We start from the raw sequence: 19,719 nt of genomic DNA on the forward strand, positions 1-19,719 counted from the left end.
ACATCACTGATACAACACTTGGGCCAAGCTTCCTGCCATCCAGGACCTCTATATCAAGCGGTGTCAGAGGAAGGCCCTAAAAAGTGTCAGACTCCAGCCACCGTAGTCATAGACTGTTCTCTCTGCTACCGCACGGCAAGAGGTACCGGAACGACAATTCGAGGTCCAAAAGGCTTCTTAACAGCTTCTACCCCCAAGCCATAAGACTCCTGAAGAGCTAATCAACGGGCTACCCAGACCCCTCTTTTACGCTGCTGCTCTGTTTATAGTCTATGCATAGTAACTTCAATTCTACCTACATGGACATATTACCTCGACTAACTGATGCCCCCGCATACTGACTCTGGACTGGTACCCTCTGTATATAGCCTGGCTTGTTATTTACTGCTGCTGTTTAATTATTTGTTACTTTTATTTTTTTTAATGTACTGAACACTTAAAAAAATAAATAATAATAATCTTCTTAAAGCATTGTTGGTTAAGGGCTTGTAAGCAAGCATTTCACTGTAAGCTCTACACCTGTTGTATTTGGCGCATGTGACAAATACAATTAGCTTTGATTTGTGTTGTACTACTGAATGAAACTGTGAAGATATGCACTCAGACCAGCCTTTGTGATTGAACTTACGTTAATTACATTACTTTAGTTGGCTGCTTTGACCAAAACGTGAATGTTATAACCTATTCTACGAGCCTGTTGTTTGTGTATGATCTTTATTTATTGCTCACTTGTTTTTTAACAATGTCAGGTACAGGCCTGTATGACTGGGACCTTCAGCAAGTAAAAGACAGGGGGTAAGAAATAATTTGAACATCACAGATATAAATTGCCACTGTGCCCATGATAAATTTAACTACATTACTTTAGTTGTCTGCTATGAGCAAAACTTGTATGTAATATAACCTATTCTGGGAGCCTAGTGTGTGTGTATGAACTATGTGGAATATCTTTGGACAATTGGCTTCCCTGAAAACATGTACTGATTGGAGGAGCAATATGAGTCTCAGAGGTCATCACGCTGGCTGGGGATGGCGATGGAGGCTTTGGTGGTCCACACAACAAAGAAGCAGGTGTTTCTTCCAATGATGTGGAGCTGGCCTTGGACCTGGTGCTAGTAAGGATGGTCTTCACGGAGGCGGTAAGACCCTCCCTCCTTGATATAGGAATCCTTTGACTTCATTGCCTCTTCAATGGTAAGGTCCGTTGCACCATAAGGACACTTGACCTCCACCACTGCTGTGGTGCCCACAAAACCATCTGGTGAGGCACCAAGGATCCCAGACCCCGTGACTCAAAGCCCTGACTCCTGCACATCCATCCTTGTAGCCATTTTGAATGCCTTGATGTCCTCCACTTTGCTATCTGTGCCCCAATTTACAGACACCAACCCCTGTGATCTGAGGACCCTTTTTAGCAGTGACATATTAAAACGCTTGGCCCTAACCCCTGCTCCATAATTGCTGGCCTTTAGCCACTGAAGATCCTCCTCTGTGGGCTCTCGGGACAGAAGGCTGTAGTCTTCGGCCGGATACAGGTCCTCCACTGACTGCACCTGGATGGGCATGGCAGGCTTCCTCCACTCACCTTCCACATCCATGGCGCCGATATTGTAAATAAAGACCGATTTTTTTTCAGGTCATGCAACTGCAATACAGGCTGGATGTCTGCAAACAAAGTCAATAATTCTGAACATCAATAGATTTTTAGATTCATTCTCATCAATGACAACATTCTAGAACTTAAACTACATTACTAATGCTAAAAAAGAAACGTCCCTTTTTCAGGACCCTGTCTTTCAAAGATAATTCTCAAAAATCCAAATCGCTTCACAGATCTTCATTGTAAAGGGTTTAAACACTGTTTCCCATGCTTGTTCAATGAGCCATAATCAATTAATGAACATGCACCTGTTGAACGGTCGTTAAGACACTAACAGCTTACAGACGGTAGGAAATTAAGGTCACAGTTATGAAAACTTAGGACACTAAAGAGGCCTTTCTACTGACTCTGAAAAACACCAAAAGAAAGATGCCCAGGGTCCCTGCTCATCTGCGTGAACGTGCCTTAGCCATGCTGCAAGGAGGCATGAGGACTGCAGATGTGGCCAGGGCAATAAATTGCAATGTCCGTACTGTGACACACCTAAGACAGCGCTACAGGGAGACAAGACGAACAGCTGATCGGCCTCGCAGTGGCAGACCACGTGTAACAACACCTGCACAGGATCGGTACATCCGAACATCACACCTGCGGGACAGGTACAGGATGGCAACAACAACTGCACGAGCTACACCAGGAACACACGATCAAATCAAATCAAATGTATTTATATAGCCCTTCTTACATCAGCTGATATCTCAAAGTGCTGTACAGACACCCAGCCCTAAACCCCAAACAGCAAGCAATGCAGGTGTAGAAGCACGGTGGCTAGGAAAAACTCCCTAGAAAGGCCAAAACCTAGAAGAAACCTAGAGAGGAACCAGGCTATGAGGGGTGGCCAGTCCTCTTCTGGCTGTGCCGGGTGGAGATTATAACAGAACATGGCCAAGAGTTTCAAATGTTCATAAATTACCAGCATGGTCAAATAATAATAATCACAGTAGTTGTCGAGGGTGCAGCATGTCAGAACCTCAGGAGTAAATGTCAGTTGGCTTTTCATAGCCGATCATTAAGAGTATCTCTACCGCTCCTGCAGTCTCTAGAGAGTTGAAAACAGCAGGTCTGGGACAGGTAGCACGTCCGGTGAACAGGTCAGGGTTCCATAGCCGCAGGCAGAACAGTTGAAACTGGAGCAGCAGCACGGCCAGGTGGACTGGGGACAGCAGGAGTCATCATGCCAGGTAGTCCTGAGGCATGGTCCTAGGGCTCAGGTCCTCCGAGAGAGAGAAAGAAAGAGAGAAAGAGAGAATTAGAGAGAGCATACTTAAATTCACACAGACACCGGATAAGACAGGAGAAGTATTCCAGATATAACAAACTGACCCTAGCCCACGACACATAAACTACTGCAGCATAAATACTGGAGCTGAGACAGGAGGGGTCAGGAGACACTGTGGCCCCATCCGATGATACCCCCGGACAGGGACAAACAGGAAAGATATAACCCACGCACTTTTCCAAAGCACAGCCCCCACACCACAAGAGGGATATCTTCAACCACCAACGTACCATCCTGAGACAAGGCCGAGTATAGCCCACAAAGATCTCCGGCACTGCACAACCCAAGGGGGGCACCAACCCAGACAGGAAGATCACGTCAGTGACTCAACCCACTCAAGTGACGCACCCTCCTAGGCGGCATGAAAGAGCACCAGTAAGCCAGTGACTCAGCCCCTGTAATAGGGTTAGAGGCAAAGAATCCCAGTGGAGAGAGGGGAACCGGCCAGGCAGAGACAGCAAGGGCGGTTCGTTGCTCCAGAGCCTTTCCGTTCACCTTCACACTCCTGGGCCAGACTACACTCAATCATTATTGACCCACTGAAGAGATGAGTCTTCAGTAAAGACTTAAAGGTTGAGACCGAGTCTGCATCTCTCACAATCCCTCCATCAGTGCTCAAACTGTCCACAATAGGCTGAGAGAGGCTGGACTGAGGGCTTGTAGACCTGTTGTAAGGCAGGTCCTCACCAGACATCACCGGCAACAACGTCGCCTATGGGCACAAACCCACTGTCGCTGGACCAGACAGGACTGGCAAAAAGTGCTCTTCACTGACGAGTCGCGGTTTTGTCTCACCAGGGGTGATGGTCGCATTCGCGTTTATTGTCGAATGAATGAGCGTTACACCGAGGCCTGTACTCTGGAGCGGGATCGATTTGGAGGTGGAGGGTCCGAAATGGTCTGGGGTGGTGTGTCACAGCATCATCAGACAGCTTGTTGTCATTGCAGGCAAACTCAACACTGTGCGTTACACTCTGCTTGTTCTGTGCATGATTTCCTGCAAGACAGGAATGTCAGTGTTCTGCCATGGCCAGCGAAGAGCCCTGATCTCAATCCCATTGAGCACGTCTGGGACCTGTTGGATCGGAGGGTGAGGGCTAGGGCCATTCCACCCAGAAATGTCCGGGAACTTGCTGGTGCCTTGGTGGACGAGTGGGGTAACATCTCACAGCAAGAACTGGCAAATCTAGTGCAGTTCATGAGGAGGAGATGCACTGCTGTTCTTAAGGGAGCTGGTGGCCACACCAGATACTGACTGTTACTTTTGATTTTGACCCCCCTTTGTTCAGGGACACATTATTCAATTTATTCAATCAAGTCACATGTCTGTGGAACTTGTTCAGTTTATGTCTCAGTTGTTGAATCTTCTGTTCATACAAATATTTACACATGTTACGTTTGCTGAAAATAAACGCAGTTGACAGTGAGTGGACATTTATTTTTTGCTGAGTTTATGTGGATACCTGCTTGTCGAACATCTCCTTCCAAAATCATGGGCAATAATAAGGAGTTTGTCTCCCCTTTGCTGCTATTACAGCCTCCACTCATCTGGGAAGGCTTTCCACTAGATGTTGGACCATTGCTGCGGGGACTTGCTTCCATTCAGCCGCAAGAGCATTAGTGAGGTCGGGCACTGATGTTGGGCGATTAGGCCTGGCTCACAGTCGGCGTTCCAATTCATCCCAAAGGTGTTCGATGGGGTTGAGGTCAGGGCTCTGTGCAGGCCAGTCAAGTTCTTCCACACCGATCTTGACAGACCATTTCTGTATGGACCTCGATTGTGCACGGGGGCATTGTCATGCTGAAACAGGAAAGGGTCTTCCCCAAACTGTTGCCACAAAGTTGGAAGCACAGAATCGTCTTGAATGTCATTGTATGCTCTAGGGTTAAGATTTCCCTTCACTGGAACTAAGGGGCCTAGCCCGAACTATGAAAAACAGCCCCAGACCATTATTCCTCCTCCACAAAACATTACACTTGGCACAATGCATTCAGGCAGGTAGCGTTCTACTGGCATCCGCCAAACCCAGATTAGTCTGTCGGATTGGGAGGTGGTGAAGCGTGATATTAAATTGATTTCAATAGAGCACATGGATTCATCATGGATTGGGCACAGGTCTCTGACCACGCTGGTGAACGGTAGCTGATAGTGTCGGCTAGAGATGAGGTGCAATTTGTAGTATTTCAGATGTCTTCTCTGTTGCTAATCAGCATTTAAAATGTTTGAGTGTAAATTCAGGCGAATACATTGATAAAACTCACCTGGTCCGAGAGAGAATTACATGGTTATCAAAACGTCACAAGGTAAGCCTAAACCAAACACATACTTAGTTTGAAGTGTTAGTGAATTTTACAATGTTAAAAATGGTTTAAAAAATGATTGGAACCATATCAATGTTTGACCGCTAGGTTTTATGGGTATTAAGACACGTCCACTGTGCTGGACTATAGCTATCAACATACCAGTATTTGTGTAAATACCACGACTCAGGATATGACCCAGATGCAGACACGGGGCGGATAGTACAGTTCAAATAATATTTATTATACAAGGGGGCAGGGCAAGTCGAGGGTAGGCTGAGTTCAGTAATTGCATTTTATAGATACTGTGATGAGATCCTGAGGACCATTGTCGTGCCATGCATCCGTCGCCGTCACCAAATGTTTCAGCATGATAATGCACAGCCCTATGTCGCAAGGGTCTGTACACAATTCCTGGAAGCTGAAAATGTCCCAAGTCTTCCATGGCCTGCATACTCACCTGACATGCCACCCATTGAGCATGTTTGGGATGCTCTGGATCTACGTGTACAACAGCATGTTCCAGTTCCCGCCAATATCCAGCAACTTCACACAGCCATTGAATAGGAATAGTACAACATTCCACAGGCCACAATCAACAGCCTGATCAACTCTATGCGAAGGAGATGTGTCACGCTGTATGAGGAAAATGGTGGTCACACCAGGTACTGATTGGTTTTCTGAGCCACACCCCTACATTTTTCTTAAGGTATCTGTGACCAGATGCATATCTATATTCCCAGTCATGTGAAATCCATAGATTAGTGCTTAATGCATTTATTTCAATTGACTGATTTTCTTATAAACTGTTACTCAGTCAAATCTTTGAAATTGTTACATTGCTTTTATATTTTTTTGTTCAGTACATTTAAGTATCAAAAGTAAAGGTAATTACTAAAATATACTTAATAAGTATCAAAAATAAAAGTATAAATAGTTGGTCACGAACCGGCTCAAAGTCCGTAACAAAAGGGAGACAACGTGGGAACAAGGAATAACAAAATATATTTATTAAATAAAGTAAACTAAATACAATTAACAATGGTGTGTGTAATCAGTAGTGTAAGTTAGTGTTTGCATGCATAAATGTGATAATGCTGGGTGTTGAAAGGTGCCAAAGCAAACAAACAAACAAACAAACAAACAAACAAACAAACAAAAGGCCACAAAAATGCCACAACCAAAACATATCAGTGTCTGCATGGAGAGAGTCTGACGACCCTCCCGGCTCCGCCCACCGACATCCTATTAAGGAAAACGAGAGCAAAGAGAAAGAATTCGGCAGACAGAGTGGGAGAGTCGTCACATTTCAAATTCTTTATTTTAAGAACATTTAATTTACAGATAGCCAGGGGCACACTTAAACACTCAGACTTAATTTACAAAAGAAGCATTTGTGTTTCATGAGTCCCTGAGTCTGCCATATCAGAGGCAGTAGCGATGACCAGGGATGTTCTCTTAATTAGTCTGTGAATTTTCCTGTCAATCAATCAAATGTTTTTATAAAGCCCTTTTTTACTTTTACCCCTTTTTCTCCCCAATTTTGTGGTATCCAATTGGTAGTTACAGTCTTGTCGCTGCAACTCCCGTACAGACTCGGAAGAGGCAAAGGTAGAGAGCCATGTGTCCTCCGAAACACGACCCAACCAAGCCGCACTGCTTCTTGACACAATGCCCGCTTAACCCGGAAGCCAGCCACACCAATGTGTCAGAGGAAACACCATACACCTGGCGACCGTGTCAGTGTGCATGCGCCCAGCCCGCCACAGGAGTCTTGCTAGAGAGCGATGGGACAAGGACATCCCTGCCGGCCAAACCATCCCCTAACCCGGACCTTGCTGGACCAATTGTGTGCCACCCCATGGGTCTCCCGGTCGCGGCCGGCTGCGATAGAGCCTGGACTCAAACCAGGATCTCTAGTGGCACAGCTAGCAATGCGATGCAATGCCTTAGACCACTAAACAGGAAAATCACATCTGTGACTCAACCCACTCAAGTAACGCACCCCTCCTAGGGACGGCATGGAAGAGCACTAGTAAGCCAGTGACTCAGCCCCCGTAATAGGGTCAGCCAGAGAATCCCAGTGGAGAGAGGGGAGCCGGTCAGGCAGAGACAGCATTGGCGGTTCGTCGCTCCAGTACCTTACAGTTCACCTTCGCACCCCTGGGCCAGACTACACTCAATCGTAGGACCTACAGAAGAGATGAGTCTTCAGTAAAGACTTAAAGGCAGAGACTGATTCTTATTTATCTCACATGGAGAGGCAGATCGTTCCATTAAAATTCAATTCTATAGGAGAAAGCTCTGCCTCCAGCTGTTTGCTTAGAAAGTCTAGGGACAATAAGGAGGCCTGTGTCTTATGACCATAGCGTACGTGTAGGTATGTATGGCAGGACCAAATTGAAGAGATAGGTAGGAGCAAGCCCATGTAATGCTTTGTAGGTTAGCAGTAAAACCTTGAAATCAGCCCTAGCCTTAACAGAAAGCCAGTGTAGAGAGGCTAACACTGGAGAAATATGATCAAATGTTTTGGTTCTAGTCAAGGTTCTAGCAGCCGTGTTTAGCACTAACTGAAGTTTATTTATTGCTTTGCAGTAGTCTAACCTAGAATTGACAAAAGCATGGATAAATTTTTCTGCATCATTTTTGGATAGAAATGTTCTGAGTTTTGCAATGTTATGAAAATGGGAAAAAAGCTGTCCATGAAACAGTCTTGATATGTTCGTTCAAAGAGAGATCAGGGTCCAGAGTAACGTCGAGGTCCTTCACAGTTTTATTTGAGACGACTGTACAACCATCAAGATTAATTGTCAGATTCGACAGAAGATCTCTTTGTTTCTTGGGACCTAGAAATTGCATCTCTGTTTGGTTCGAGTTTAAAAGTAGAACATTTGCCGCCATCCACTTCCTTATGTCTGAAACACAGGCTTCCAGGTAGGGCAATTTTGGGGCTTCACCATGTTTCATCGAAATGTACAGCTGTGTGTCGTCCGCATAGCAGTGAAAGTTAATATTATGTTTCCGAATTACATCACCAAGAGGTAAAATATATAGGGAAAACAATAGTGGTCCTAAAACAGAACCTTGAGGAATGCCAAAACTTACAATTGATTTGTCAGAGGTATAACCATCCACAGAGACAAGTTGATATCTTTCCGACAGATAATATCTAAACCAGGCAAGACCTTGTCTGTGTAGACTCAGTCTCAACCTTTAAGTCTTTATTGAAGACTCATCTCTTCAGTAGGTCCTATGATTGAGTGTGGTCTGGCCCAGGAGTGCAAAGTTGAACGGAAAGGCACTGGAGCAACGAACTGCCCTTTCTGTCTCTGCCTGGCCGGTTCCCCTCTCTCCACTGGGATTCTCTGCCTCAAACCCTATTACAGGGGCTGAGTCACTGGCTTACTGGTGCTCTTCTATGCCATCCCTTGGAGGGGTGCGTCACTTGAGAGGATTGAGTCACTGACGTGATTTTCCTGTCTGGGTTTTGCAAATTATGGTGGAAAATAACTATTTGGTCACCTACAAACAAGCAAGATTTCTGGCTCTCACAGACCTGTAACTTCTTCTTTAAGAGGCTCCTCTGTCCRCCACTCGTTACCTGTATTAATGGCACCTGTTTGAACTTGTTATCAGTATAAAAGACACCTGTCRACAACCTCAAACAGTCACACTCCAAACTCCACTATGGCCAAGACCAAAGAGCTGTCAAAGGACACCAGAAACAAAATTGTAGACCTGCACCAGGCTGGGAAGACTGAATCTGCAATAGGTAAGCAGCTTGGTTTGAAGAAATCAATTGTGGGAGCAATTATTAGGAAATGGAAGACATACAAGACCACTGATAATCTCCCTCGATCTGGGGCTCCACGCAAGATCTCACCCCATGGGGTCAAAATGATCACAAGAACGGTGAGCAAAAATCCCAGAACCACACGGGGGGACCTAGTGAATGACCTGCAGAGAGCTGGGACCAAAGTAACAAAGCCTACCATCAGTAACACACTACGCCGCCAGGGACTCAAATCCTGCAGTGCCAGACGTGTCCCCCTGCTTAAGCCAGTACATGTCCAGGCCCGTCTGAAGTTTGCTAGAGAGCATTTGGATGATCCAGAAGAAGATTGGGAGAATGTCAGATGAAACCAAAATAGAACTTTTTGGTAAAAACTCAACTCGTCGTGTTTGGAGGACAAAGAATGCTGAGTTGCATCCAAAGAACACCATACCTACTGTGAAGCATGGGGGTGGAAACATCATGCTTTGGGGCTGTTTTTCTGCAAAGGGACCAGGACGACTGATCCGTGTAAAGGAAAGAATGAATGGGGCCATGTATCGTGAGATTTTGAGTGAAAACCTCCTTCCATCAGCAAGGGCATTGAAGATGAAACGTGGCTGGGTCTTTCAGCATGACAATGATCCCAAACACACCGCCCTTCGTAAGAAGCATTTCAAGGTCCTGGAGTGGCCTAGCCAGTCTCCAGATCTCAACCCCATAGAAAATCTTTGGAGGGAGTTGAAAGTCCGTGTTGCCCAGCAACAGCCCCAAAACATCACTGCTCTAGAGGAGATCTGCATGGAGGAATGGGCCAAAATACCAGCAACAGTGTGTGAAAACCTTGTGAAGACTTACAGAAAACGTTTGACCTCTGTCATTGCCAACAAAGGGTATATAACAAAGTATTGAGAAACTTTAGTTATTTACCAAATACTTATTTTCCACCATAATTTGCAAATAAATTCATTAAAAATCCTACAATGTGATTTTCTGGATTTTTGTTTCTCATTTTGTCTGTCATAGTTGAAGTGTACCTATGATGAAAATTACAGGCCTCTCTCATCTTTTTAAGTGGGAGAACTTGCACAATTGGTGGCTGACTAAATACTTTTTTGCCCCACTGTATCTGGAGTCCCATAGGGTGGCGCACAATTGGTCCGGGTTTGGCCGGGGTAGGCCGTCATTGTAAATAAGAATTTGTTCTTAACTGACTTGCCTAGTTAAATAAAGGTTAAATAAAAAATGACCCAACTATCAATTTAGATCACAGATACAGTACATTTTAAGTGACAATGCAATGTAGTTACATTGTTCCCTTAGCTACTATAGTTGTATGACTAAGGATCTCTAGGGTGACACATGGTAATACCTGAGGCTACTAGACACTGCCCATTTCTCAGGTAGCCTGGTGGGTAGGTGCATTGGTCCAGTAACCGAAAGGTTGCTTGATCAAATCCCTGAGCTGACGAAGATGTTGATTAAGGCAGCCCCCCACATCTCTCTGATTCAAAGGGTTTGGGTTAAATGCGGAAGACACATTTTAGTTGAATGCATTCAGTTCTACAACTGGCTAAGTATCCCCTTTCCTTCTCTTTGACTTCAGTCTCTGTCATGTAAATGTCAGGCATTAGGTGACACTCCTATACATGTAGGCTACAGTTGCTCTCTGGTTTGATTATTGTGAAGTGAGAGAGTGATAAGTGCGGCGCACAATTGGCCCAGCGTTGTCCGGGTTAGGGGAGTTTGGCCGGGGTTGGCCATTATTGTAAATAAAAATGTGTTCTTAACTGATTTACCTAGTTAAATAAAGGTAAAACAAAAACAAAATAAGCTCCAATGATAACTGTAGATTATTCAGGGAAACAGACATTACTGTAATAAACAGACATGCACAGTGGGACAAAAAAGTATTTACGCTATTAGAGTCCCTCTTCGTTCTTGTAACTGAGCTGAAGACTTAAATGGGTTGCAGTTCATCTAATCTCCAGTAGGTAGAGACAGAGCACCTTAAATGATTGACAAAAATAGGGTCCAGGCTGAGAATTCTCAACTCCACAATAAGAATTCTCAGCTAGGTACCGGGTTGATCTTACATGAGGAGAAGAAGCTGGGGAAAAAAACAACTCAGTTCAACATGCAAAATAAAACATGTATTGATACATAAGCAATAAACAACACTGTAATTTTCTACGGAAATCTTTGGGCTCTTGTCCAAAACCATAAACTATTTTCTAAGATGGAGTAGCCCTAAATATAAATCATTCAATAACTTTCTGAGGCTTCTTCCAATCAGATTACTGCAACTATTTACAATCAGATTACAGCAACTACTGATTTGATAAAAAACATAAAACAATGTTGACTTTGTAAATAATGACAGTGAATGACAATGATAATGAATCAATTATGTTTTGTCTACTCCTGACACTGCAGGGTTACAGTTTTTGACTGACTAGAACAGTAGTAGTGGTATAGTAAGAATCACTGCAGTCACTCAGTGATTAATTATCTGGCCATGGTCCAAAGCGTCTCTAGTTAACAAACAGCAGATACACGGTCTAAAGCCTGAGGCACCAGGCAGGGATAGATTACGCTCCTGGATTATCACAACTAATCCTGTTTTATCTGTAGTCTTAATCTGGCATATTGACACCTTAACATCTTGATCTATAAGAGGGATAAACGTGTAAATGTCTCTTCACTGTCAGAAATGCTTAAATCTGGTTACGCTTGGACCATAGCTGAAAAGGGTTTTGTTGCATACACACATGTTTGGCTATTCCGTTCATCTTCCTGCTTTTTCTTTTGAAGACCTCAAACCATCAGATCCATCTCGTTGAGTGTATTGAGTACTCCTGGCAGGGAGTCCACCAACATGTATTTCAGAGCGTCCTCAGTCCCACGGTGTGTGTGAGTCAAACATGAGTCATCCTGGTTCAGATGCCAATCAAAGTCTGTGTCATATGTTTAATACATTATTTATCCTACTTCAGACATGTCTAAAAGGACAGAACAACAAAGATATTGTATATACAGTACCAGTCAAAAGTTTGGAAACACCTACTCATTCAAGGGTTTTTCTTAATTTTTTACTATTTTCTACAATGTAGAATAATAGTGAAGACATCAATGCTATGAAGTAACACATATGGAATCATGTAATAACCAAAAAAGTACTAGACAAATCAAAATATATTTTATATTGAGATTATTCAAAGTAGCCACCCTTTGCCTTGATGACAGCTTTGCACAATCTTGACATTCTCTCAACCAGCTTCAACTGGAATGCTTTTCCATCAGTCTTGAAGGAGTTTCCACATATGGTGAGCACTTGTTGGCTACTTTTTTTCTTTCACTCTGCGGTCCAACTCATCCCAAACCATCTCAATTGGGTTTAGGTCTGGTGATTGTGGAGGCCAGGTCATTCTTCTTATTGGTGTCCTATAATAGTGTATTCTTTGCAGCAATTTGACCATGAAGGCCTGATTCACACAGTCTCCTTTGAACATTTGATGTTGAGATGTGTCTGTTACTTGAACTCTGTGAAGCATTTATTTGGGAGGCTGATAACTCTAATGATCTTATCCTCTGCAGCAGAGGCAACTCTGGGTCTTCCTTTCATGTGGCGGTCCTCATGAGAGCCAGTTTCATCATAGCACTTGATATTTTTTGCGACTGCACTTGAAGAAACTTTCAAAGTTCTTGAAACTTTCCAGATTGACTGACCTTCATGTCTTAAAGATATTATGGACTGTCTTTTCTCTTTGCTTATGTAACCGATGTGAAATGGCTAGCTAGTTAGCGGTGGTGCGCGCTAATAGCCTTTCAAACGGTGACGTCACTCGCTTTGAGCCCATGAAGTAGTGGTTCCCTTTGCTCTGCAAGGGCCGCGGCTTTTGTGGAGCGATGGGTAACGATGCTTCGTGGGTGACTGTTGTTGATGTGTGCAGAGAGAGAGAGAGAGAGAGAGAGAGAGAGAGAGAGAGAGAGAGAGAGAGAGAGAGAGAGAGAGAGAGAGAGAGAGAGAGAGAGAGAGAGAGAGAGAGAGAGAGAGAGAGAGAAGAGAGAGAGAGAAGAGAGAGAGAGAGGAGAGAGAGAGAGAGAGAGAGAGAGAGAGAGAGAGAGAGAGAGAGAGAGAGAGAGAGAGAGAGAGAGAGAGAGAGAGAGAGAGAGAGAGAGAGAGAGAGAGAGAGAGAGAGAGAGAGAGAGAGAGAGAGAGAGAGAGAGAGAGAGAGAGAGAGAGAGAGAGGAGAGAGAGAGAGAGAGAAGAAGAGAGAGAGAGAGAGAGAGAGAGAGAGAGAGAGAGAGAGAGAGAGAGAGAGAGAGAGAGAGAGAGAGAGAGAGAGAGAGAGAGAGAGAGAGAGAGCAACTCTGGGTCTTCCTTTCATGTGGCGGTCCTCATGAGAGCCAGTTTCATCATAGCACTTGATATTTTTTTGCGACTGCACTTGAAGAAACTTTCAAAGTTCTTGAAACTTTCCAGATTGACTGACCTTCATGTCTTAAAGATATTATGGACTGTCTTTTCTCTTTGCTTATGTAACCGATGTGAAATGGCCTAGCTAGTTAGCGGTGGTGCGCGCTAATAGCCTTTCAAACGGTGACGTCACTCGCTTTGAGCCATGAAGTAGTGGTTCCCTTTGCTCTGCAAGGGCGCGGCTTTTGTGGAGGCCGATGGGTAACGATGCTTCGTGGGTGACTGTTGTTGATGTGTGCAGAGAAGAGAGGAGAGAGAGAGAGAGAGAGAGAGAGAGAGAGAGAGAGAGAGAGAGAGAGAGAGAGAGAGAGAGAGAGAGAGAGAGAGAGAGAGAGAGAGAGAGAGAGAGAGAGAGAGAGAGAGAGAGAGAGAGAGAGAGAGAGAGAGGAGAGAGAGGAGAGAGAGAGGAGAGAGAGAGAGAGAGAGAGAGAGAGAGAGAGAGAGAGAGAGAGAGAGAGAGAGGAGAGAGAGAGAGAGAGAGAGAGAGAGAGAGAGAGAGAGAGAGAGAGAGAGAGAGAGAGAGAGAGAGAGAGAGAGAGAGAGAGAGAGAGAGAGAGAGAGAGAGAGAGAGAGAGAGAGAGAGAGAGAGAGAGAGAGAGAGAGAGAGAGAGAGAGAGAGAGAGAGAGACGGAGGAGGGTGAGAGAGAGACGAGAGAGAGAGAGAGAGAGAAGAGGAGAGAGAGAGAGAGAGAGAGATGACGACAAATAACATGAGTTTTGATCTGAGTTTGGCCCCAGGCATCAACAGCAACATAATGCATTATTTCAATGAGATCAGCAGCCTAAGTCATTAGCTGGATGTATAACTGCAGCCTGCAGGCTACCTCTGTTGAAACCGTAATGTTATTTAAAATATATATTTTACAACTTATTTACCAGAAAAGATTAGTCACAGTACAAAGCTTGCTCTTCTACATTCCCTACTTCTGGAAACCGTTACTACAGTATTTGCTTTGGGCTGGGCTGTCATCACTGAATGTGATCTGAGAGCGGTGACCGAGGAACCATATAAGGTGCAACCGGAAACAGAAAAAAACATCGAATTTCATGTCAATTTACCTTCGGAACCTCTACATGAGGCTGCCTTTCACCATCTTTGACTGAACAGTGTTGTCCACGAGTTATATTCATCTAGAGAACGAGTCGTGCACCACCGAAGTTGCACAAGTTGTGTGTTGCCTCTTGGCAGTTGTAATGTCAGTCGGTGCCACACAGTGCTGCTAATGCTTGCACAACATTAGCTAGCACCATCAGAGACTCTTGCTGGCAGTATCAGTGGAGGAATCAGTATGGATGCGCTCTTGGTGTTCCTACTGCTGCTGGTACCACTCCTGCTATGGACCAGCAGCACTTTTGTTTTTTATTTTAAAAAGTGTTTCTACGTGGCCTATATGATGATTTTGGCTGCGATTGCTATTCCGCTTAGTATTCTGAAAAGCGGCGGCAGGGACATCGAAAACATGAGGTAAGTTCCAGGTTGTACAACAACGCGAGCCGTGCATTGCTAGCTAACGTTTGCTCATGGGAATGGAAGATGGCTACAGTAGCTAGATAGCTTGCCAAAGACTGAAATAATGCAACCATAACATCAACATTTGTTTCTACTTTCAGAAAAGCTATTTGCAGATATTTTCACCTATTCGTTGTTGCATTTTGTAACGGACTGCGAGATGGCTATCCAGCGGTTGGTAAGAAGGCTAGCGAGCTAGCTTCAATGCATTGCCAGATGTTTGGGACTTTCTGTACAGTATCATGCGGCTAATGCTAGGTAGCTTACTAACGTTGTCATTACATATGGCATTCAGACATGGCCTCAGGGCCCGACATTTTCGTGGCTGGATACCAGGTCGAAACATGGATCCAACAGGCGTGTTTTTTTTCTTTGCACAGATGTAAACCAACAACTGCAAAAAATGCCACTTTAATCCATGCATTGTTGTCATCGATTTTGTGTCTCAAGTCTAAACAGGACCAAGGCAAGATTGTTTTATTTTATCAGTTGGTTTAATGTCATTGGACACGGTACATTCAGTAATGTATTCAGACCCTTTGACATTTTTCAAAATGTTGTTGCTTACAGCCTTATTCAAAAATATATTAAATAGTTTCCCCCCCCTCATCAATCTACAAACAATACCCCATAATGACATAGCAAAAACAGACATTTAGACAGTTGTACACATTTTTTTCAGTTCGTCAAATCAGTTCCTCAAATGTCTTCAATTGACTTATATCCTTATATGAAATAACTCAGTAAAATCTTTGAAATGGTTGAGTTTTACATATTTGTAAGGTGTAAATCGCAATTAAAATCGCAATTCCAACATTTGGTTCAATATCGTCCAGCCCTACAATGCAGTGTGGAAATGCAAATGAAAATGTATGAAGTTGAATTGAATAGCAATCAGAATGGAGAAATGCCCATTGAAATCACTTAGAATGTATGTGTTGCCACCAAAGGGTCACGCACTACTCCTAAAGATAATTTCTATTCTAAAACCTAAAATACAGTTAAACACTGCCTTACTGCCATTCTTTTTTTTAATACAGTGATATATTTTGGCCATATCGTCCAGCCCTATCTTAAACTGATGGATTTTTATTATTATTATGCAGATTAGATTTTCGCGTGGCGCGCACGTAGACTCCAGGGGGTTATTAATATCGAATTGTTACTGTGCATGTAAAAGTACTTAATGAGTAACGTTAACTTGGCTATATACAAGGGTTACCAGGTATTATATCGATGTGCAGGGGTACGAGGTATTTGAGGTAGATACTGTATATACATATGACTAGGAATAGTGACAGTAACCAGTAGCAGCAGTGTAAGTGGAACAAGGGTCTATGCAGATAGTCCGGGTAGCTATTTGGTTAACTACTTAACTATTTAGCAGTCTAATAGCTTGGGGGTAGAAGCTGTTTAGGATCCTGTTGGTTCCAGACTTGGAGCATCGGTACCGCTTGCCGTGCAGTAGCAGAGACAACAGTGTATGACTAGGGTGGCTGGAGTCTTTGTCAATTTTTAGGGCCTTTCTCTGACACTGCCTGGTATAGAGGTCCTTGATGGCAGGGAGCTTGGCCCAGGGATGTACTGGGCACTACCCTCTGTAGAGCCTTGCGGTCGGATGCCATGCAGTTGTGATACCAAGCGGAGATGCAGCCAGTCATCATGCTGTCATTGAAGCAGCTGTAGAACTTTCTGACGATCTGAGGGACTATGCACAATCTTTTCAGCCTCCTAAGGGTGAAGAGGTGTTGTCATGCCCTCTTCATGAATGTGTTAGTGTGTTTGGACCATGATAGATCCTTAGTGATGTGGACAACGAGGAACTTGAAGCTTTCGAACCGCTCCACTACAGCCCTGTTGACGTGAATGAGGGCGTACTCGGCCCTCCATTTCCTGTAGTCCACGATCGGCTCCTTTGTCTTGCTGACGTTGAGGGAGAGGTTGTGGTGCCAGGACAACTGCCAGGTCTCTGACCTTCTCCCTATAGACTCTCATCGTCGTCAGTGATCAGGCCTACCACCGTCGTGGGTGAACATGGAGTACAAAAGGGGATTAAGCACGCACCCCTGAGGGGCCCCCGTGTTTAGGGTCAGCATGGCGGATGTGTTGTTGCCTACCCTTACCACCTGGGGGTGTCCTGTCAGGAAGACCAGGATCCAGTTGTAGAGGTAGGTGTTTAGTCCCAGGGTCCTTAGCTTAGTGATGAGCTTAGAGGGCACTATGGTGTTGAACGCTGAGCCGTAGTCAATGAACAGCAATCTCACGTAGGTGTTCTTTTTATCAAAGTTGGAAAGGGCAGTGTGGCATGCAATATTGATTGCGTCATCTGTGGATCCGTTGGGGCAGTATGTGAATTGGAGTGGGTCTCGAATGATGGTGTTGATGTGAGCCATGAGCAGCCTTTCAAAACATTTCATGGCCACAGATGTGAGTGTTAAGGGGCCATAGCCATTTAGACAGTTCCTATGCCCAAGAATGCAAAGGTAACCTATGTCAGTCAACTGGTCTGCAGGCCAGGGGAATTGGGACATATTTTACTGTGGCTAGTGAGACATGGCCGGTTGGACACAATAAGAGAGGAGTGGGGGTCATATTGTCCCTCCCTTTCAGAGTCGTGTTACCGACTGGTTGTAACTTATCTCTTCCGAAAGGTCCCCTAGAAATCAATGTATGTCTTCTCCAGCCTTGTGCTGCCTGTTGTCCTTTATGTTAGTGATAACACAACTGGCAGACTGACTTGGTTCAGTGCTTTTGGAATAACAGCTGTTTCACAGCCATGTGTTCAGACCAGAAGTATTGGCTGTGGTGTCATGTTGCACCTGGCGGTATTCTCTCTTAACCCAAAGGTTTTCTGCAGCTGGCCCCTTTTCACAGTCGCCAACAAGTGTGTGTGTGTTTGCATGTGTGTGAGAGACAGAGAGATTGAGTGTGTGAGGGAGCGTGTGGGAAGAAGTGTAAGATGGAGATCCAGACACACAGTGACACAGACCGAGAGGGGGCAGGCCATATTAGAAAGAGTTGACTGATTCAACACGGAAGGATAGCACAGCCTGTCACGGTCATCTACCCTCAAATTGCTAGTGGGAACTGGGACTCTTGAACCTGGCTCACTCTGTGTGAATGACCCTGGTTTACAGCCCCAGGTCAAACACCCACTCAATGCTTAGTGTCTTTGAAAGCCTATAGGTTGGCCATGTTTTCCTGACAAACTAGTGCCGGTGTGTTGAGCATTATCACATGGCAAAAGGCATTTCTAGCAATTATTCTAGAATGAGACTGTTTTTGTAGTCATTTTATTCTCAGCCAGGACAGCGATGGCACTGTCTACATCCCTGTAGGAATGTTGCTGCAAGATTCCAACCTGAATCGTCACAGAGTTTTGGGATGGAAACAAATGGGATTTAGACACTGCTCAAGGGGCATGGCTTATAGATGTCAATGGTACTACAGACCTGTCAGTGCTAGTGAACCATGATGTGCTATGTAGTGTATTGCAGTGTGCTGTCAACTCTTTTCTCTGGGTTATGTCAACTGTCTCTCGGACTGCTTAGACTGGAACTTTGCACGTTTTTCTGTTGAAACTGGAACAATACTTTGGGATAGATTTGAGGTCACCCTGACCTTGCTCAATTAATATTTAAAACGCTTTGTGAAACACTTAAACAGTAAAGACTTTTGTCAAAGATACTGTTGGCGTTGCTCGTTTTGAAATAGTTCAAAACAAGGGTTAAAATGTGTCTTTTAGAGAGCAGTCATGCAATGACATTCAGGAGGAAACTGACAACCTAAACGCGATCATTAGAGGATAACCTTTGTGATATGTCAGTCGTTGACATTGCGATTGCAACTGAATTTAAGGCAATTTTCTTCCTCTTTACGACTGTGCTGTATGTAGTCTAATAAGAATAGCAGCTTGCCTGTTGATAGAGGCCTTGCACAATCACGCATGCTTTTGTACAAGATTGGGCGGTTTTATCGTTGTGATAGTGAGGAGATAGTGTTTTTATTCGGGTTTAAAGATCATATTTTGACATGCAGATCCAGTCTCTAGTATGCACTCATTGCACTCTACACTCATTCTTGTGACTTGAGCGGTGTTGGTCGTATTCTAAACCCACACAGGGAGGGGCCAGTGGAGAATAAAGTGGACAGTATGCTGAACGCTAGACTGGAGTAAACAGAACCACACACTTCTTCATCCTTTAGGGACAGAGGCTCTAGTCTTCCAGTAATGAAGGCCATCTGTTAGAGAGCATGCGCTGCTAGCTTTGTGTCCCGGACAGATCTGGGACTTTATGCTATGGCTGCCTTGCCCTCCTCTCTTCAGCATGATTGTTATTGCTTTCCTGACAGAGAGCCTCAGCCTACCTTAAACTAAGATACATAGTCTGTTTTTCTCATTACTGACATCTCAGGCCGGTCTACTTTGTGTAAAACTAAATAGTATTAGGGTAGAAGTAGACATAACATTGTGTTTATGATTAAATACCATTGCCTATGGTGTAGTACAGGCTATCATTATTCATATGTTACGTAGGATAGGCTATTTTATAACTGACCCCAACTCTAAGAGAACGATTTCTTTCCACTTATTATGGTTGTAAGAACAAGAACAGCAGACAAGTCTAACCATGCTATTGTATGTGATGGGGAGTCTAACCATGCTATTGTATGTGATGGGGAGTCTAACCATGCTATTGTATGTGATGGGGAGTCT

General features: G+C 44.3%; 1 protein-coding gene across 1 annotated transcript in view; it reads left to right on the forward strand.

Annotated features, from left to right (window-relative positions):
* The first annotated feature begins 14,487 nt into the window (after positions 1–14,487).
* Positions 14,488–19,719, forward strand: part of LOC111961810 (1-acyl-sn-glycerol-3-phosphate acyltransferase alpha) — a 19,353-nt gene continuing 14,121 nt past the window's right edge. Inside the window, exon 1 of the mRNA XM_023984356.2 lies at positions 14,488–14,957. Coding sequence (XP_023840124.1) covers positions 14,782–14,957 — 176 coding nt within the window. The 5' untranslated portion in view covers positions 14,488–14,781. The remainder of the gene's footprint in view (positions 14,958–19,719) is intronic.

The sequence above is a fragment of the Salvelinus sp. IW2-2015 genome, linkage group LG4q.1:29 (genome assembly GCF_002910315.2).
Source record: "Salvelinus sp. IW2-2015 linkage group LG4q.1:29, ASM291031v2, whole genome shotgun sequence".
NCBI classification, from domain to species: Eukaryota; Metazoa; Chordata; class Actinopteri; order Salmoniformes; family Salmonidae; genus Salvelinus; species Salvelinus sp. IW2-2015.